General features: G+C 37.1%; 1 protein-coding gene across 3 annotated transcripts in view; it reads left to right on the top strand.

Moving 5' to 3' along the window:
* ttll7 (tubulin tyrosine ligase-like family, member 7) overlaps window positions 1-22,489 on the top strand; it is an 88,093-nt gene that overhangs the window by 21,857 nt on the left and 43,747 nt on the right. For all 3 annotated transcript variants that reach the window (XM_024279040.2, XM_024279041.2, XM_036211483.1), the window contains exons 7-11: window positions 2,846-3,062; window positions 7,008-7,172; window positions 8,597-8,755; window positions 19,887-19,981; window positions 21,406-21,553. In XM_024279040.2, coding sequence (XP_024134808.1) covers window positions 2,846-3,062; window positions 7,008-7,172; window positions 8,597-8,755; window positions 19,887-19,981; window positions 21,406-21,553 — 784 coding nt within the window. The remainder of the gene's footprint in view (window positions 1-2,845; window positions 3,063-7,007; window positions 7,173-8,596; window positions 8,756-19,886; window positions 19,982-21,405; window positions 21,554-22,489) is intronic.

The following is a 22,489-nucleotide window of genomic DNA, read 5'->3' on the forward strand; positions in this document are numbered from 1 at the left end:
TCATTATTACAACTGGTAAAGTATGACAAAATAGGTAAAACATTTTTATACATTTCTGCCTTTATTAAGCTTTTATATGCATTAAATTCTGCACTAAAGCTTTAAATAAAAAAAAATATATACTGTATGTTGTCAGGTTGTGAGTAGGAAAGTTTGCTTTAAAAGATGCAGATTTTCTCTTTGATCACATCACTCTATTTCTCTAAAAAAGATAAAAAGAGACTGGAGAGGAAGTACCAATGCCTCAGAGACATACTTTATCGACTGACATTAAAGGAAAATCAATTCTTTTTGGATACTGTACCCAAAAACAACAACAAAAAAATAGTTCCAACTAGAGTCACTTACCTTTAAAAATCATTTAACAGATTCTGTTTATGAACTAAAATGCAACAGGAAAGATATACTTTATTATTAAAAACATTCTGGGAGCCTAATTATAGAAATGAAAACTAATTAAACATATCTTATAAAGGAAATATTCAACAAAAAACCCTCTAAACAATGTAATCCAAACATTTAGAAAACCTCTTTAAACTCTATTTTTCCTTTTTAATTTTGCAGTAAAATGTTATTTTGAAGTGTGTTATTGCAAAGCATGTTTTAATATTTTCTGTATAAATGGCACCAATAGGTGGAGATATTGAAGTGTGAATTTCTCCTGCTTCACCCCTCACTTTAATTCTCTTAGAATTTGTCCTTTCTGGTATAATGTGAGCATTACTTATAAATCCATGCTGCACTAAGCCCTTATTTATTAAAGAATAAAGGCTGAATTATTGCAATACATTAAGAATATGAAAGATGATGAGTTTAGCTCGACCACTCAATGGCAGTCAGCTCAGAAGATTAGATTTTTTCTCTTTTTTTTTTTCATAGTGTGACGCGGCAGGAAATTAAGTTATATCTTCCCCAGTAATTTATTTTTCCGACAGCCAACTAAATGAAGTTATTGTTTATGTCTGAAGCCCAGCCTGTTATAAGGAAAACAAAATAAAAGCGTGTGCAGAGCTCAAAAAGTCGGGCTCCCCTCAAGTGCCAAATTAAATAGGCAGGGGAGAGTGGGCTGTGATTATTTGACACCCCAGCTCATCAATCATGTCATCTTTTCCTCAGATACTTTTACGCGACTAACACTGTTAACCCTATCCCCGCCTGTTATAGAGGCCCCTCTCATTTTGTTAGTCAACATGAGGGGCCCTGCCCCCTTATTCTTCCAGGGATAAGCAGGTCAGCTAAATGCTTCTCTGTTCTAGTAAAACAGGTTCCAGGAACAAAAGCTGCAGCGAGAACCTTTTTATTAAATATTTAGGTAAAAAAAATCCAAGTTAATAGTTTAAAATCACTGTATTCAAGACTAATTTAACACATTTTTGCTTTTTTCAATATATTTTGGTTGTCTTTAATTTCATTTTTCCATATGTTTAGCTAAAGAGGGTAATTATTTGGTTAAAAAAAAACAACAAGCTAAACAAACATAAATCCCAGAGCATCTGATTGTGTTCTCAGGAGTCAGAATAATGTTTTTACCTTCTGAGACCTGCTGTCAAAATATCTCAGCACCTTCAAATATACATTTAGGGCAAAGTACCATCGGGTCTGTTCCTCTTGGCTTGGTCTGATGATTGTGTATGCCTGCTTGCATGTGTATAATGGATCCCTCCAGGCTGTGCATGTTACTAATTTACCCTAAGTCTGCTTTAACTAGGAGTGATGGTGATATAAGTCAGTTCACCCAGTGGAAGATTGACACATATGTATTCCACACACATGAAGTCAGAGGCACATTGCTTTGAAAGGGTTGCCCCTCGCCATCGGAAAGCCGCATAGATGTCCGCAAACTAACTCAACTCATTTTTTTTCGAGTCTAGCTAGCCATGGTCTGGGTATTATAAGGGCTGAGTGCCACTGACGTGGGACCAAAGCAAATGAATTAGAGTGGAGGTGGAGATGGAGCCTGCTCTTTTTAACTTGCCTAAAGTCTAACGGCCCCGACCAGACCATTTGATGCTCAGTGCCAATCAGACAGAGTGGAATTTGGCTTTAAACAAATCACATGTTCTCCAGATGCTGGCAGAGTATAGCTCAGACAAACTGTCATTTGTAATAAAGTGGTTTGCACACGAATGTTTTTTAAGGTGCCTTGGTTCTCAGAAGATTACCAGACTTACAGACTTCCAAGCACTTTGTATATGCTTTTGAATGGAGCCTCAGAGGCTTGAATAATTGGAAGAATGTTTGGTTCTGTCCTTTTTTTGCCTTAAAGACACACTCCAACTTTTAACATAGTAGCATTTTTCTTATGATGGAGGACATAGATAAAATAATTTAAAAATACACTAAGTTTCTGAGTATTTCTTTGTTGAAATTGTACGTAAGGACTCCCTCCGTATTGCTGAAACTATGTCCTAAAATACGACACAGTCTTTTGCATTTTAGCTAAAAGCTTCATTATTATAAATAAAAAGACCACTTGCAAGTTTAAGTGGGACTTTAATGTCAACTTGAATATTCTGTGATAAATGTAAGGTTCATTTGACTATTTTTTTGTTTTTTAACTGATTTGTTGAATAATTTGTGGCTATTTATCTTTTGAATGTGTCCAGATGAATTTCAGATAACAAAAAATAATATTACCTAAAATTTGGATCTTGTTTGTCTCCATTTTTGGCTTCAGTAGGAGTTTGGGACAGTTTTCAGAGTCATTAGTCTTGTTCACAGTCTTCTTTTCTCCCATCTATCATTTTTTTAATTATCTTCTTTTTTTTGTCTTTACCATGCCATATTTTACTGTGCCACCATAATTTCCCCTCCTGGAGGATTAATATAGTCTCTGTTGATTCAGGATCTGGCTTATCCGAAACTGTGAGAAGCTTCCTGCCCAGGAGCACTTTATTGTCCAGGAGTACCTGGACAAGCCTTTTCTGATGGAGGGCTACAAGTTTGACCTGCGCATCTACATCCTGGTCACTTCCTGCGACCCGCTTCGCATTTTCCTTTACAACGACGGCCTGGTTCGCATGGGCACGGAAAAGTACCATGCGCCCAGTGAGGCCAACCTGGTGAGTCAATGATGAAACGTGTTTTCTTAAGATTCGGGGACGATGTTGTCGGATGCATGAACAGACGTGAAGTTTTGAACAGACATTAGACTTGGAACATGAATTGCTTCATCACGCCATAAAACAATGACATTAAGTAGACATTTTCCCTCAATGTTTGACTCAGTCATAAATAAAGGTGAAGGAGGAGTTACAGTACTAAAAAAAAGTCAGAAGGAATATCAACAAAGATCAGCGTTTCCAAATCATGTTATATTCCTATAATAATTATTCTTCGTGTGCCAAAATCCATGTGTTTGTGTAAAACAAACCAGTTGTGGGTGGTAAGCAGCTGGAAATACCATTTGTCTGCACATTCTGGTTTATTGAATAGTGGGTGTTATTAGAAAGGCTTTCATTTGGGTCGTATTCTGGAGGATTTTTATTGCATTCTGCAAGCAGTGGGGATTTAAAAGACGCATATTTTCCTTAAACTGAGGTTTATGCCATCAATACTGGATGAGACGCTGCATCAGCAAAGTCCTTTTAGGGTCATAGTTTTTTGCAACATGTATTTTTACAAAAATAAAGTGTCAACAAAAGAACTATTGCGTGCGTCAAGTGAAAACATGCATTTTTCTAAATGCAACCAGACTGAGTGGGGAAAATATAATAAACACACCGAATCTCAGGTGTTGGAAGAAAGAAAAACATGTGTTCTGAGTGATCAATAATCAATCACCAAAACCTCCATCATACAGAATAGCTCAGCAGCCCCAAATATACAGACAGCTTTGGTTTGTATTTGAGTTCACCTGCACACCAGTATACAGTATACACAGCGCTGAGTGTTAAAGTGTGTCTATCAGGCTTCTCTCACAATATCAAACCCCCCCATATTTGCCTTCAGGGTTTCTGAAACATAGACGGCTGCAGATAAAGGGATGTACACGGCAGCACACACAGAGAACCTCCTATCTAGCACGATTCTTATCCAAAGCACAAATGCACATCGAGACATCCTGAAACCCCTCTCGAGGCACAAGTTTGTATTGTCTTACTCTATGTGTGACACATGATGGAATGAGCCATGCCATGAAGATGGATGTTGAGTCCCACAGAGAGTGGCTCCCAGACAGGCCTGCGGGCACAGCATTAACTATTTAGGCTGGAGACAGGGATGTATTTTCTTCAGGTGAGAGGATTGGTTTTATTTAACCATGCAAACAACAAGAGTGAGACTGCAGAATGCACCGATGACCATTCAATAACACATTTCTGTAAAAACGGCTTTGGATTAAATTTAAGACATTTATGATTCTGTAATGTGAGAATTTCTTGAATTATTTTTGCTTAAAGCTTATAAAATTTAAATAAATCACAGCTAAATAAAACAAAAAGTCTTATAGCATCCTAAACTAAATATCATATTAGACATATTGCAGTAAAATACAATTATTATCTTTATTAACTTAATTTTCTTACATTGTCATCCTTCAAATCACAGTACCTTTAATCCTCTTGCCATCTTGTCTTTTCTATTTTGACTGATTGCAAAACATGCTATTGTCATTCACATATTTTTCCTTAAATCCTCCAAAAAAATCAAAAATAAAATATTGGTAAAATTTGCAAAAATAGAAAAATCTAACTCAGTACACATAAAAAAAACTTGAAAGCTGACAATGTTGGCTGTGGATTGGCTGCTGTAGACTTTATTGCTCCTTACACAGTATTTTGTGTGGTAACTATGGAGAGAAAATAGACTCACTCCAATTTTTGTGTGCAATTCTAGAGTTTTTTGTGGAATTTTTGATTTGTCACTCATATAATACACCTGTACATAAATTATGAAATTTACAATTACAACAGCTTGAAACTAACTAACCACACAAATCTTTAAAAATGTATACACAAATCGCTTGTTACGCACAAACAAAACCGCTTTTACTCACATATCTGATGTGAGATTTTTGTGTGCATAACAATCGATTCATGCATAATTTTTTTTAACATTGTTTTGTTTCAAGTTGTAATTTTAAGTTGTGAATGGGTAAATTGTATTTTTTAATTTTGTAATTTTGTACATGTAAATTTGTATTCATTTTTGTACATATGCAAACACAATTGCAAGTACACAAAGTAATGCACAAAATGTATTGTAGGAGTGAAAAATCAAAAATTACTCACACACAAATCCAAAGTTAAGCACAAACCAAGAATCACACACAAGTCTAAAATTATGCACAGATCAAGAATCACACACACATAAATAAAAAATTACGCACAAATCAAGAATCACACACACACAAATTCAAAATTACCCCCAAATCAAGAAATACACACACACAAATTCAAAGTTACGCATAAATCAATAATTACGCACATAGTAATTGGTGTGAGTCTATTTTCCCACTAACCACACTAACCTTTCTTGTAAAACAACATGAATTTTCAACAGTATACTCACAGAGCTTTGAAATGAAGGAAGTAGTTCCCAACTTCTTGGAGAACAAACTAAATAAATTCTGCAGATGTAGATCCTTAAGTCACTTCAAACAATTTCAGACAAAGCCAGCAATATTGACATCAGAGCTAAATTGGGGTCAAAACAAGCCCTTTTGCACTAAAAAGTTCCTAATGGCTGTGGTTTGCTTTTGTTTTCTCTGCTGCAGAGAAATAATTCTGGCCAATCAATGACCTGCTGGTATGATAGCATGTGAAATTATCTTTTTGAACCAACAATCAAACTGCATTTGTAGGAAGGAAGTTGCAAACTTATCCCTATTGCCTACAGATGCTCATTAGTTATTACTCTACAGCTTTACATTGACTAGACTGCTCTTTTCTATGGTCAAACATTTTAAGTTTTGATTCAAACCAACCATAAGCATCACCCATTTGTCAGAGTTTTATTATTTTCCTCATATAAAGCTGTAAAACACATCTAACACCAGGCTTCAAAAAAATGGGGGAGAAACTTTCAAACGGCAGTGAAAGAAACTCAAACCTTATTGCTCTTTTTCAAGCTTACTATTATGCACGACCTGTAACATAAACTAGCTTTTTACAATTTTCCTTTTCTAAAGCCGCATACACACAGCTGTCTGCTTAAGTTAATAACTGTGTTCAAATGCATAAAAAATGTAATCATTAGCACATACTTGATAAATCTGGTCAATCATACACCTGCATCCAACAAAGACCCATTTGTGTGGAGATATGGCTGAATATATCTTTTTTTGAAAGCCAAGGATACTAAAAGCAAAAACTTCATTTTATTTTTAATTTTTTGTTGTTTGCTCACTTGTTTAATAGTGAACTGAAGATGGGAACATTAAGAATAAAATTTATTATTTTAAAAATAATTATTTCATCATGCTTTTATATGTTTAATATCATTATATACACATGATGACTTAAACATGTGGCAGCTATTGTGAAACACTTGCATTTTGTACATGCACACTCTTATTTAACTTATTCTAAATGTTTGTTTGTTAGAATTTACCTTTTTAACATGTACCCAAACTTAGTAGTATACATCTTTACTATGAAAAACAAGTCATATTTAAATCCAAACACAAGTGATTTTGCTTTTCTTTAGATTAATTTGGATGCCACACAATGGAATCACCCATGATGGAGATTTTTTTTGTTTTTTTTCTTGTGCAAAAATGCAGATTTCACCTCCGGTAGAAAGAAGCATCAAGTCTACTCCACTCTGAGAACAACATGTTTTAATGAAGTCTTTAAGGACAAAAATAAAACGTGCTCTTACTGTCAGAATAACAAGTAAACATGACCAGACCTTAAATCACACCTGAGTTTAGAATCTGAAATACTAAGGATTCACTGTGCTTCAGTTTCGTAGAACAAAATCGAAAATATCTTGTTTATTTTTTTTTCTATGTATGATATTTGACAAATGTAAAAATCTTGTATGGTTTTTCTTTGTCTCTGTAGAGCCAGCTCTATATGCACCTTACCAACTATTCAGTCAACAAACATAACGAGAACTTTGAGCGAGATGAAACGGTGGACAAAGGCAGTAAAAGATCCATCAGCTGGTTCACTCAGTTCCTTCGGAGCAATGACTATGATGTGGCCAAGTTCTGGGGGGACATCTCGGTGAGTATGTAGTTTATCAACACAAATGTAATATGCTATATTGCTGGAAGTTTGTAATCATTACTGTCAGGTGTAAATGTTAGTCCAAAAGGGGCGGGACCTGTCCACACACAAACTCCAATGCCTCTAAAAGTCTTCAAATACAAACATATCAACATGTACATAATATAACTATGCATTGTGGTTTATATTTGCTAATATAGTGATCATTGATACACTCTAGTTTTTTACAAAGACTTTTGGGAAATTGTAGATTTGGACAGCACTACAAAATGGACTTTATAGTGCACTTTTGCCAGGTGCCAGTTCGGATGACAAAAACAAAAACGTACATGGATCTAGTCGTCTATTCAAATGGCAGTTTTTCATCTGCTCCTTATTTACAAAGACTTAAATAAAGTAAAATTCCGAAATGCCATTTTAATCTTGGTTTTTCCCTCATATATGTCCTCCATCATTAGAAATATGACACAAAAACCCAATTTTCTTCACAGTGGATCTTTAAACTAATTCAAGACAGTAGGTTGTTTAACAGAGCCGAATATGGGATTTTGTCATGTAAAATATTTTTTTCCTAATTTACTATGTATACTACTACCAACATTCATATTTTGCTTAAAATAAAACAAAACTGTGAAAGGAAGCAGAAATGTAGACAGCAACACAAACACGCCGTTAGACTATCACACAAAGGGGTGAGACTGTGGCCAGGGGCCGCAGGATAATAAGGGAGGTGATGTGTTCAAGGACAAAAGACACACACACTAACACAGCAGATAGTCCTAGGGACTTTGGGGACAAATGTGGAAGGGGGACCAGGTGTTTGTGCTGAGCAGCCTGTGGGTCAGATTGGTAGATGGGTTGTCGCCTATGTGGAAGTGTATGAGCAAAACATGGATTGAAAAAGAAAAAAAAAAGAGGAGGAGGTGCAAGCTTATCAGGCAAGAGCCAGACCACTTTACCCCCCTTTCCTGCACCCAGCAGTCAGACTGGATTGGGCAAAACTTCAGGTCAGTAGCACTGCGGGGAGCTCTCCTGGTAAGGGAAAGCTTTGTTTGTGTGTTGCTTAGGCAAGAAGGTAGCATCCAACACATGCAGACACAGATGCAAACAGGTTGAGCACCACTGGCAACACAGATGGATCAGCACTGCCAATGGTGAAAAACCAAAATCTTCTGTGCCAGCAATCATTTCAATTTCTCCCCTGCTGTTTAACAAACTCCCACTCAACAACTTTAAAACATTCCTTATTTTTCTGTTGGTTGTATCTCTACATTTTTGGAGTTACATCATAAACTACAACGGAGATTCTTCTACAAAAATTAGAAAATGCATTTATCTAAAAAAAAAAACTGTTTTGCAATTTGAAAATGTAATTCAGTCAGTTCAGCTATGTAAATATTTCCATGCATGACTCTTGCCAGGAACTGGTGGTGAAAACGCTGATAGTTGCTGAGCCCCACGTGCTGCACGCCTACCGAATGTGCCGCCCCGGCCAGCCACCAGGGAGCGACAGCGTCTGCTTTGAGGTCCTGGGTTTTGACATCATTCTGGACCACAAACTCAAACCCTGGCTGTTGGAGGTAAGACTGAAAATCTTTAATAATAAACTTATCATTTCTACTTAAAAAAAAACAACTTACTGCAACCCTTGTGCCATCATAGGCATGTTTACATTAAAAGTGGGGTCATCTGGACCCCATAAGAACAGTGGGCTGAACTTTTTTCTGGCTTCACTGGTGTTCGTGGCAGACATAAAATCCTGTCCACCTTTGTCATGGGAGGGATCACACATCAATATAAGAGTGGGGTCATCTGGACCCCATAAGAGAGCACAAGGGTTAAAAACAACTGGGGGGTTTAGATCACCTTCACACACACACATCTACAAACATTCTGAAAATATTACTTTTAATTGAAGATTTTTTTCTATTTTTTTTTTTAAATGTTTGTATTATCTCTTTGCCTTTGCTGAAATAACAGCGGCTCCAGAACTAATGTGGTGAGAGCAAGAGTGGAGGAAACACAAACTGACGGATAAACACACACTGCCTATACACATCTCCACACACACACACCCACGCAGTGTCAAGTATCTATTTATGCACCTTTGAATGCTAGGAGACACATGTAAAATGAAAGCGGTGCACACATCCACAGTCATGCACATGCGATTGCACGCTTATCTGCATGAAGACATGCACACGCATCAACACAAATGCAGAGATATTTTGCAGATGTAGATGAATATAAAACAAGACAAAGGTTGTGCAGGAATGTGAAAATATAGGCCAGGATGGGAGGTTGACTAAAAACATTCCAGCTCCTCAGTGCCAGTCTCTAAAAATGTCAATCAATTTGAAGATGGATTTAAATCCACTCCAGGATTTGTATCTCACCCTTCCGATGTCTGCCAGTTGCTTTAAGTGTGACCTAAATCCTCTAACCCAAAGTGGCCGCACCCCCAACCTCTTCCTACAAATAGAGCCAAAGATGGGAGAAGCTATAGAAATATTCTCTTCTTAATCCAGCGGAAAAACATGTTTTTAGCTTCAGCAAAAAGTGACATTTTAATTTTATTTTCTTTGTTTGCCGCTTGTTTATTTACAGAGTCGTAACTACTTTATCTGTCTCGTTTTGTGCTGCTTAGCAGTTGTAATATCAAGCCAAGAGACTTGCAACGCAGAATAAAAGGATTGTGTTCCCTTTGACTGCTGGAGTACCGTGACATTATGTGTGTATGACACATAGCAAACAGCCGTGAATGCAGTTGTTCCACTCCAGCAGTAATGATCCCCCCTGTGCTACTAGCAGCTCTCTATAACTCTCATCAATTAACACCCCCTACACACCCACTTGCACAGACACACACACACGGCGTAAGCCCGCTTCTCTTTCACGCAACATTTCCAGTGACAATCATTTATTTCCAAAATTCAGCTGATTAGTTAGGGCATCATTGGAGCCATAAGGGTCTCCTCTAAAATCCATGTGGCATTTACTGTCAGGTCTAAAAGAACTTCATCACCACTTTTTTTTTTTTTTTTGCTGGTACTCATTTTTGGATACAGAAGGCAGACAGGCCCAAAGGCTGGTTGCCACAAACGGTAGCCTGTGGCAGTCCCTCAGGTCTAAATTACATTTTTTTAGCAGATCATTTTGTTGTAAAATGAATCTATTTCACCCCGTTTCAACATAAAGTTTTTTTTTTTTTTTTACCTTCAAGTCTCTAAAAACAGTAAAACTATGTCAGGATTTTTTAACCGTCTAGGCCTCCAGGTTTGTTTTGAATTTGCAGACTTCACCGCTCCAGTTTCCTAACTGGTGTCACAGTGAATTACGCATGCCACACCTCGCTGGGGTTTTTACCAAGTCTGCTGTTCTGACAACATCCTCTCGTACTCTTCCGAATGTCAAAGTCAGTTGTTTGAATTTTGAGCAAGCAGTCAGGAAATGAAAGTTCAACTTGGATAGACTGAAAATCAGTTAGTTGTCTGAAAGCTAGATGGTATCGTATAGAAGAAAATGATTTTAGCTGTGTCCAGAAAGACATTCCTTTCACAGTTTCCATCTGTACTTAAAAATAAAAAGAAGAAATACTTAAAAATATATGTATAAAATAACTAATTCCAAACTTCTGTTGCACAGGGCACATTGTATTTCAGTGTTTTACTGTACTAAAACCCTATGATGTATTATACACTAGTTTTATCTCAAAAATAAGGTGCAACAAGAAGTCTGCAAACATGGATACCTGATTGAAATACTCGTATTTAAGAGAAATTACTTGTTACAGCGGTGAAAACAGAAGACAAGAGTGATAACTCAAACCAAACCAAGCGTTTAAAAAGGAACATTGTGCTCAAAACATGTATTGAAAGAAAAATGAGAAGGGAAAAAAAAGACAGTATGATCCTTATCTTAATTCAAAAGAGTTTTAACACAAGTTTTACCTCCTATTGACATTCAAAACAGTGGTACCACATAGACAAACGCACACACACACATGCACAAACGCTTGCTCAAATGGCGTAACCCGAGACGTTCACTTTCATTAAGCAAGCCCAGACAGCATCTGTGTCTCGTATAAGAAAGGCGTTTCATTGAGCTGTGCCGTGATCTGCGCCGTACGCACACATACGTGCACACACGTGGGCTCACACATACACAAAAAAAATCTGCTTTGACTGTTTCTTCTTTTCTCAAAGCCAAGGTGTTTGCTTTATGGGGTGCTCCCACTATGTTTATTATCTACTGAAAGCAAAATGAAAAAAATACTGAATAAAAAATAAACCGTGGCTCAGAAATCACAGATTTTACTGGTAAATTTTGCACGATCTTGCAATTAGGTGGGCAAAAGAGGACACCAGATACAGCGTGATTCAAGTTATATAAAGCTATTTACTTAATGCAAAGCATAAAAAGCAATGTGACAGTTCTTTGCTTTCTGTTGATAGTCCATGTGGCCTGAATTGGTATGACAAATTGTGTCACATTTAGTAATTCAATTTTTTCTAATTAGTTAGAAATTCAGAGATCTGTTTAATTATGTGACCAACGTACAAACATTATTAAGCTAGTACACTCTAAGCAAGTTTGTGTTTATGTAGATGGCATAAATAATTACATATGTGCACAGACTCTGCAAATGTCTCTCAAGTTTTGGGCTCCTGGCAGCATGGAGGACGGTTGGCGTGCTTGTTGGAGAAACGAACATGTGTTAAATGAGTGTATAAATTAATATGTGTTTCGTCTTTGTGTGTGGGATTGTTTTCTTAAGAAACTTTTGACATTAAGCTATGAATTTCTCTGTGTTTTTGTGTAAACATGTAGGCTTTCTGTCTGTATCTGGAAATCACGTCGTATTTCTTGGATGAATAGAGCTCTTTAATGTGTGTGTGACTGGCCGTCCTCCAGCCCATCTTTTTAACCACTGAGAGATGAGAAGGCATTCAGCACGAAACACAGAAAAAAAAAACCTCAGGAAGCTGCAATATAAAGAGAGGAAGAAATCTTTCTTAGTAGCTTTCATGCTTGTTTACGCGTCATTGTTTAGGATATAATCCCACTAAAGCACAAAGGTGCTTTGATTATTAATGAAAGTAACTAAACCACCTTGTTCACCTTTTGTGCTTTTTCTTCCCGCCATGCTGCCTCTTTGGGATGGCTGCGTGGAGTGATTGACAGCTAATGAGTTGGGCATGGTGGGGTCAACCGTAGCACAAGTTTGTTTGCGTCTTAGAGTGTTTGTGTTTGAACAGGCGTCATGACAATAGGCTGCAGCTGGACTACTCCCCCAGGGGTGGTGATTCTTCACCCCTTCTCGTGACTTTCCCCTCTCCCTGCTCTCTGTCCCCAATTGTTTCAAGATGAGTTTGGTTTGCTTGTCTTTTCAACATAATCCAGACTTCCTTTTCCATCGGGTGGGGAGTATGTGTGCTTGTGGTGAGGTATTTCTGGGAAGTAAACTGCATCAACAATTGCGGATGGATCACAACACATATGGATATGAATAAAGAATTCGGGCTTCCCAATGTTCCAGAAACACATTACAGATGGAGTTTCACCACTTTTATGAGCTTTAAACGGAATTTCTTTTGTATCTGAAGTGATACTATCTAAGTGTAAAGAGTGGCGATGTGCAAATGTTTGTTGTATAGTTTTAGATAATGGACCTAAAGGTTAGCCTGACTTTCAGATTTCTTTCTTTTGAAGTTTAAGAATTATTTTAATTTTAACAGCATTGGGTATATAATTAACAGTAATTTATGTACTATTTGTAATTCAAAAAATAGTTTTTAGCCTTTCAAGATTTAATTACCTTGGGTAGGGGCAAACAGCAGAATAAAAAAATAACACTAAATAATAGTCCCTTTTAACTTTACCTTGTTTTGCATTTTTCTCATTTTTGACACCAAGTTGAATTTTCATTTAAAATAATTTGTTTCACCACTTTTTTTCTTTTTTACCTGTGGGTAGTTGTCCTTCCTCTTGTGAACTCTAGATGGCAGTAGTGACCTGTAAGCCACTCTCTGGCTTATATGAGCTTTATTAAAGAATAATTAGAATGATGTATGAGACTGTCTGTCTCCATCCACGTTCATTCTCCCCAAACATGACTATTTCATGGAATAAGTATCAAATTAGTAGAGCACCGGCCTTGTATGTGGGGCAGTTGAAAGCGCACCCCAACATTTAGTCATTCATCATAGGCATGTATGGCAGTCGGTGACTGTGTGCGTGAATGCATGTGATTGAGAAGGATGGTATAGACTGCATGTTTACTGAGTGACACATGGACGTCTTCTGGGTATGCTTCGTACTGAGAGAGCCTTGAAACTTCCCTTATATTCTTAGATTTGTTTTTGAGTGACAGCTTTGGACCACAGATATTTTTGTTGATAAATTGGATGTCACGGATGCATTTACCTTTCTGTGTGTTCATTTTATCATATCAGTTTATACTTTTTTTGGCCCCCTGTTCCCTGATTGTATCAGATTCTACAAAAAGTGGACTCTCTTGGCGGTCAGCCTTCTTTGCCAGTTTGGGCTAAGCTTAGCGTCGGCCTGCTCGCTGTCTGTCAGGTCCTTCAACATGTTTAGCTAAAGTTTCCATGTGTCCAAGTAGATCACGTAAAACGGCACACACACAAAAACAGAACAGTGATTGATAAGACGACTGAAATAAGAGAGCGACTTAACCGGGCGTCCAGCTGTCTTGCTTGTTTTTTTTCTCCCTGCCTCCCTTTCTCATTCCACCATTGTGCGGCAACAAACACTCCATTCTGACAGCGGCTGAACTGTGCCGATACCCTTGAGTGTGCGGGGCAAAATGGGAGGCTTGTCAAAGCAGTGGTTGTTTACCCTCTGCCAGGAATAATAAGACGGGGTCGTTTTTTTGTACCGATTAATCTCGAGCAGCCCTTGTGCTTGTTTCAGGGAGAATTCCAGACACAGAATAAATGTCGACGTGGGGAAGCAATTTGTTGTGGAAATAAGGCAGCTGATTGCTGCCGGTCCAGTTTTTTCCTGCATTACTAACGTTTGTGTGGCACAAAAGAAGTCAAAGGTCCAAACTTCGTGTCTTCACACCCACCATCGGTTTTTGTTTTACATTTTACCTTTCCTTAAATAATAACACATTGGTTTAGCTATATGCGTTTTTAGTAATAAGTAACATATTTTATGGGTTTCCTGAATGTTTTTTTTATTATTATTTTTGCTGTTTGGCCCTGATTTACTTTGTGACTGTCCTTGGACAATACACTTTACCATACCAGACAGCGTCTTTGTCTAGACTAGAGAACGTTCTTCGAAAAACGATTAGACTTCGTGGGAATTGAATAAGCTGCTTCATTTTGCTGTTTAATACTTTCTTTTTATGTTCGTACTTTTCCTACTGTTAAGATTAACAGAGTTTTGTGGCAACACAAGCCAAATGGACAGTTGGAAAAAACATTAAATTAGCTGGTCTTCATGTAATACCTGCATTTCTAAAGTTTCCAAGAACAAAAGTAAAACATCTTTAAGTTCCCTTATTTGGTTTTGTTAAAGGTTTAATTCTACGTATTTTTTTTAAACAAACGGATGATGATACACATTTTCAGTAAATAATGAAGCCTTTTATAATAACAAGCCATTCACATTCTGCTTTTTGATCACATATTTTATCTAGACTGATGCTAAACCAAATCAAAGAACAAGTAAAAAGAAGGTTCTAATCTTTTCATCTGACATTTTTATTGAATGCGTCTTGCAGCAACCAAGGGCTCTTTTTAAACCCTGCCAGAGTCACTTAAGGAAATCAGAGTGGGGGTTTGGAAAACTGCAGGGGTTCATTAGGAACAGACTGGTCCAACTTCCTCTGCCAGGGAGGAAAGAGAGAACACAGAAACACCGAGACAGAAACGAAGAGAGGGAACAGCCCTGGCAAGACCTGCAAACGGAGATGGTGGAGAGGGGGTTGGAGTAGGGGTCAGCTTTGACCAGTCAGAAAACATTGTTAAAGACAGCGAGAAATAGAGTGGGAATAGAAACGCAACCGCAGAGGAGGAGTGCTGTACATAGGGAGTAGAAACAGAGAGGTAGAAGAAGAGAGACAGAAAGTGCTTTGGTGCCAGTCTATTCTTTGACAGCTTGACACCCCAAATCAAACTAAGAAATGAAGACATGTAACGAGGCAACCGTCACTAGGATCACTGCCAGTCTGCCTGTTTCCTATGGCTGCCGCACTCTAAAGCAGCGCTCTTTTCATTGTGGCTGTCACAGTGGGGACTACTCTAAATGAAAACAGACCTGCTCCTTATTTACTTGGAGTGAGGTAAGGTACTGTAGGTCGAAGTGGAGCTCTGTCCTCCTTGACACACAGAGAAATGTATTGTATACATCTTTTCGTCGAGTTGGACAGGGTCTCTGATTCTGTTAACTGGAAAACATTCATCATCCAAAGTTTGATAAGTGCTTGTTTTGTACAAAAACATATTATGATTACAAAAAGCAGGTCTATACTGTTCCACCTTAAACTGGGGAGGATTTAGTTGCTTTTAATCCCAGTTAATGTCATTTGTAGATCACTGGTACAAACTCGAGGAGCAATTCTGTGATTGGTTTAGCCTTTATTTGCTACTAAAGCCATGGATTCTAATTGGCTGGTGTAGATGTTTGATGTTTTCCACTGTATCCAACGATTGTCATGGAAGAAAATAAAGAGGAAATGAGACCATTGAAGCAATTTGACCCAATTACTCTGACTGCAGAGAGGTGTTTTAGTATTTTTAATTTGACCTTTTACAGCATTCTTTTATTTATTAATATTTTTTTAGGAAGAAATTATGCTTGTAGACTCGCTTTTGGCTTATAAGTGTATCACATTATGTAATACGTACAGAATTTTTGAGTTAACCATTAACTGATAAATTTTCTTGCTTAATCTGAACGGGTTTTGATCTACACAGTAGTGTGATGCTTAGTATGAATGTGAGGGTTTTTTTTCTGGGCATTCCAGCTTTTTGAAGGTAAATTAGACATTGCACATTTTCCCTTAAAAGTGAGTGTGTGCCTGTGTGGTTGTCTGTCTCTATAAGTGTCCCTGTGATGAACTGGATGCTTTTCCAGGGTGTACCATGTATTTGCCTAAAGACAACTGGAGGTTTGGATAGGCTCTAGCAACCCCTGTGACCCTAATTACCTTGGATATATATGTGTGCTTATGGATATATTTATGTTAAATTAGGTCTTGTCCCCTGGGTGGTTGGGGGCTTTTTTTTAGCAGGTCGGAGGCTCTAAGTTACAGGCCAGTTGCATAAGAAAAGGCATGTGGTATAAAGCTAAGTGCCACATTATACAAAGTAAAAAAAAGGAATACTCTGACTTTGTGGCTTACAGTTGGTGGATTACAAATGTGTATAACACTTTAGCCACTGCCTACTGGGGAAAAAACTCCCATTAAAATGTTTTAAAATGAATCAATTTCCCCTTTCATGTAAAATTATCTGGCAAGCTGAATAGCTTTAAATGTTTACCAAACAAAAAGTACAAAAGTTCACTTTTCCAAAACCAATTTTTTTTCCTATAATTAGTAATTATTTTTGTCAAACATAAAAAACGGGGTATGTATCAGCTGTTGTAAAGGAGGAACCATCAAGGAGCAAACATCATGTTGGTTTGGCAAACTGAACAAAGGAGTAACAGAAAAACAACCAACAAGTGCTCCACACTTATGTAAACTCAGGGGGAAAAAAGCTCTTGGAAAATAGTTTGACTTTTAATAAAAATAATGTCTATAAATATTATTACACCCAAAAGTGGTTACTTGGCTGAGTCTGGAGTTTATAATTTGTTATGGTTTAAAAATTGTTAAAATAAATTCCCATTCAGGTTATTTAAGTCTTAAATAAATGGAAACGTGCTTTTCTTTTCTATGTACAAGAAATCAAAATATGTATTTTTTAATAAAATTTGCAAAAAAATAACTTTTGATTATCATCGTGTATGTAATTGTCAATCAAATTAGTTTTTTCTAAACAAAATTTAAATGCAATATAAATGGCATTTTCTATCTTAAGAACTTGAAGTTTAGTAGCTAAGAACAATAAACATTGTAACTATATCTACAAATAAAAAGAAGAAAGCTGTCTCCTTAAGTGTTGATGTACAGAAGCTGAAGCGAACGCTTGCTGTGATAATGAGAGCTTGAGCAACTTACACATTTAAATATTTGAGTTTTTACTTGTGTAATGTACACCAGACACAAGCAGTTGGAAAACACTTAAGAGCCAGCGGGCTCTCTAAAGTGTATAGTGACTTAAAAAAAGTTTTAAAAAAATGGTTTAAAATACAGAGTGCAGAAGTCAGATCACCAAAAGATAAAAAGAAGGGTTTGTGCTCACAGAAAGTTACTACTTTTCTGCTCATTTCAGCTCATTGACAGTTGGAAACTTGTGGGTAATAATTAATTATCTGTGTGATAGGCCTCGACAGTGTTACGCATGCTCCTGCTAGTAAACTCCAAGCATTAGTTTTACCTGAAATTGAGGACTCGTTTTAAAAGTACTTCCTCTCCTCTCTGCTCAACATACATATTGCTGATCAATTTCCATTAATCCAACAGACAATGTTTTTAATTTTGGTTTCTAAAAAAATCATTGTACGCTCTCTTTCTTAACATGATAAAAATTGACCAAATGGCTCCATTCCTTATCTTTTTTAAACTGCCCACAACTTGTACCACTTGTAACCTGAAGGTTTCCTACACTAATTGCTAAGTTATAGTGGTGGTTTTAAAGTACCACTTTGATCATTTTTTGAGCTATTTTAAAAGCGTTTCCGATGGTCTTTCAGTTATGATTATGCTGTTTTCAGCCAAAATCAAAAAGTCTGTGTTGTTTTCAAGGATTTAGGACAGTTCATTATAAATTTGCCTCTGAGTTGTGGGCGGGACCATAGGCTTTGAGGACTTCCTTTCCCTTCCCCTCCATGTTGCAGAGTGGAGCAGAGCAGGGAGTTTGTGGACTGCTCAGCATATTTTCTATGTAACAAATAAGCTCTTTTATAAACTTCTTTAAACCACCTTCGCCACTGTGCTCTTCTTCTGCGAACTGCTGAAGAGCTCAGTGGCGAAGGCACTGCCAGGGAAAGCACAGCTGCGAGGGAGTGATGAGAATGAAGAAACTTTAGTGTAAAGTGTTTTAAAAATCCATATTTAGACTTTTTTACATTAATTATTGGGGACATTTGTTTACAAAAGTGAGAATATGTCAAGTTTTCACCAGATATTATTCACAATCTAAGTTCAAAGTGGCTGAAAAGAAAACTCTGATGACCCAGCATTCCAGCATCATTTAAACGCATCGCTTACACATACATTTTAAATGCATTCTCTCTCCCAACTCGTCCTACATGGATGTATGCGTCACTTTTTGACACTTTGGGTGTCCCCAACACGTTTTTTGAAATGCCTACTGTTTCTATCAAATCACGGGTCCCCAACCTCCAGGCTGCGAACCTGTACCACTCCGAGGTCCACTTGGTACCGGGCCACAGACAGGGAAAAAATGTACATGGTAATCAGGGGTCCCTAACCCTCTGGACACAGACCAGACCAGTACCCTAACCTGGGGATTTGTTCATACTTTTTAAATGTTTCTATGTGTATTTAGTTCCAAGGTACTGTAATTTAAAGTTGTGCGTGTGTAAACTGTATTATTATGTATTTTCTTGTATTTTGTATTTTTTGTACATATACATACACAATTGCAAGTACACACAGTTATGCACAAAATGTATTGTATGAGTTACAAATCAAGAATTACGCACCCAAAAATTGAATGAGACTATATTCTCTTCATAGAAGGCCATTTAGCTAAAAATGCAATTAGTTACATCTATTGAAATAAAAAATAAAAGCGATGCTTACCTTGTATTGTTGACAAACCTAAAAAAGAATGAGTTGCAATTTGAATGAAACATAGAGACCTGACTTATCTAAAAAAACAAAATCAAGGTTTATCATCCCACGCCAGCCTTTCGGAGAGCATCTGTCACATTGTATTTTGAAATCACCTCATAGACGACACCATTCTAATCAGTGTTGCCAGTTCTTTCTTTGATGCTACTTTTGTTGTCTCTTATGAAGCATTTTTCACCATGGGAGGGACACATAAAGGGACCTAACAAAGAGAAAAAAAATTGATTTGTTATGACAGGTATAATAACTGATATTTAAGCACCATACAGTGGTGCTTGAAATTGTTCTATTGAGAAAGGTAAGGTGCTGTTAAATGATTCCCTGGATAAAATCAGCATTTGTTCCTTTCATTCCTTGTTCTTTTGTTGCTTGGTTGAAGTTCTCCGAGCTCTGTTGTATGCGATTAAAATGAAAAAGTTAGACTCTGGGAGGATTTTTTTTTAGTTATTTTGCAAAAAAACTAGGGTCACATAACTAACACAAGCTGCTTTACAGCTCTCTTAGTTAACAAGCATGTACACATCTGTGCCAGACTGGATTATTTTCCCAGGACTATGCCAAAAGAGCCTCAAAGTGTCTGTCAAAGGAAGAGAGAAAAACAAACCTCTTCCATCTTCTTCTCCCCTCCTCTTTTTTTCCTCCCCAAGATGCCCCACATGCTCTGTAATTATCTCAGTTTTGTGAATTTCAAAAATGAAGAAATTAAGCAAAAGTATTCTCAGAAAGACTCTTTCTCTTTTCCTCGACAGATCAATCGAGCTCCGAGCTTTGCGACCGATCAGAAGATTGATTACGACGTGAAGAAAGGGGCTCTGCTCAATGCTCTAAAACTCCTAAACATTAGGTAATGGTTTCCACCCTTCTCTTTATGCACGTAACTTTTAATTACGGCAGTATCTTAAGATCATATGCAGTCCCATGCAGGGCTTAAATTTGACTACCTTTTTTTTTGCATGGCTCTGCATAATTTTTTATCAATTCATCTAATTTTTACACCCAAAAAAACTTTAAAATGACTGTTTAGCTTTCATCTTGTTTCAGTTCCACACTGATGAGACAGTAGTAATAGTGTGAAGATAACAGGGGGTTTGAGCTTTGAACACATGAATTACTGTCATTGCAAATATGTGTGTTGGTGTTTCCTGCCGGATACAAAGACAGATAATGGCCAAGACACAAAAACTGTGCGTCTGTAGTTTGCTTTGTTTCCCTTCAATCACAATTTACTCTTCCATGTGCGTTTAAACAGGCTTGCTGTTTAGCTCTGCTTCTTTGCTTTGTGGGTGTAGTTTGCTGTTTTTTTTTTTTTTTTGCTTACGCTTACTCTTTTCATTGTGTTATGTACTTGTGTACTTGTGGGTGTCTATTTGCCGGCGCGCTTTTTGTTTCAGGGATTCACTGATTGATCATCGCACACCGGACCTCTGGATCTCTGCTCTCTCTTTTTTTTTCTATTCTTTTCCTCTTTTTACTGCACTAAATATATCGCCTCAACCCGACTAATCACACACACAAAATGAAATTGTGTGCACAAAACTAAACACAGGAATGCACATACACAATGAATCAATTACATGCTGCACCGTCGAGCTGCTTTGGCCCTAATGTGGTGCACGGCACAGCCAGCCCACATAAAACCTACCCAATTCACACAAATTCAAAAAAAAAAAATCTCTTATCAGAATAATTTGTTCCACGGCTTTTGTCTGCTGTTTACTCACAGATTAAAAGGAAGATTTGGTTATTTTGCACAAATAAATAGTTGAAAGTCTTGAAAGACGGAGGAAGTTTTTCTCTGGACAAATTGCCTGTTTTTTTGGGAGCGAATGAGGGATTTGTTGGACTTAACAGTCTCTCTTTTTACAGAAATGACTTTGTGTTCCCAAAGGAAGGGTTTTCAGCATGGAGAAAGAGGGTTCACTTCTGAGCCTGCTCACAACACCAACTGTATCAAATAGGATCAATTCAGACCCACCCAGGCATGGACATTGATAAACCTGAGCCCCCCAAAAGCACTCAATATCCAATTTAAAGGGCCAGTGATTGACTAAAATGAATTGCCCTTTCTCCACACCATAGCAGCCAGCTTCTTAAGAATAGACTGTCTGGTCTTTATATTAATTTAGCATTTCAATTTTTTATAAACAAGTCATGTGATCATTAGATACATAAAAGTTTGTGAGCTATTAAATGCAAAACCTTTGCTAGAGGACAAAATAACTCTCATTCTTTGTGTTTTAACTAAATCTACTTGTTTTACTGACTCAGGGCTAGTGATAAGAAACGTAACCTAGCGCAGCAGAAGGCTGAGGCTCAGAGACGGCTCTACGGACACGGATCTATGAAGAAACTTTCAGCGGCTTCCTCGGACTGGGAGAAACAACGTCACACGCTGGAACGAAGAAGAGAAGAGCTGGTGAGGCACAATTTAGCAAAATACTAAAAACTTTGAATTCACATTTACATGCAGTTTCTCTAAAGATTTTCAAAGTAAAATTTAGTTTCCCGAACTGCTGACCACAGATCTCCACTCTTCACTGAGCTCTTGTGCGAGCTGGTATTCCTTAAGTGTGGTTAAGGGGGTTTAGGGGATTCTCAGCTCATTTGTTTTCCCACCCTGACATTCAAAACCAGCATGGGGATTAAACAATAGCTGTTCAGTCATGACCCATGAGCATAAGTCATGAAATACCTTTTAATCTTGTTATGCCACACAAAAAAAGGAAACTAAAGACAATTTGGCTTTCATTTCTTAGCATCTAAGTAAAGTGAAAGTCAAATGTATTGTGCATTATTTTTCTGTTCAATAAGTCAGTATATATACTTTTTTTAGTTTACAAAATGGAGGTAAAAAATGATCCTGGTTATGCCCCTTTAAAAGCTTCCTACCTACAGATAACATGTTTATATAGCTAAACCAAAGTCAAAAATAACATTGTTATGCTAAACTGTATTAGATTGATTTGGAATTTGATATATAAAATTAAAATTCCACTGAACTTCAAATAAACTGCTAAACATTGATAGGTCATCCAAAGGAATTTATTACATCTCTGTGTTTTTATTTTATGGTCCTTTTGTAAAGAACTTTTTGATTATTTCTGGTAAAAGTGTGATAGAAATAAAGATATTCTATTCTGTTCTTATGTTTAGTCTTTCCCGAACCAAATATGCAAATCAGACTTATGAAACTGATTCAATGTGAAGGGAAAAGCCGAAAGGAGAAGAAGAAGACAGAATGTGAAAAACTTAGTTTCGTTTTTTAGTTTTCTAAAGTCTAGTGACTGTTTCCTGCTGCTGTGTAAAAAAATATTTTCTAGTAGCAAAGTACAGCTTTTACCAAAACATTTTC

Source organism: Oryzias melastigma, linkage group LG4 (genome assembly GCF_002922805.2).
Source record: "Oryzias melastigma strain HK-1 linkage group LG4, ASM292280v2, whole genome shotgun sequence".
In the NCBI taxonomy this organism is placed as follows: Eukaryota; Metazoa; Chordata; class Actinopteri; order Beloniformes; family Adrianichthyidae; genus Oryzias; species Oryzias melastigma.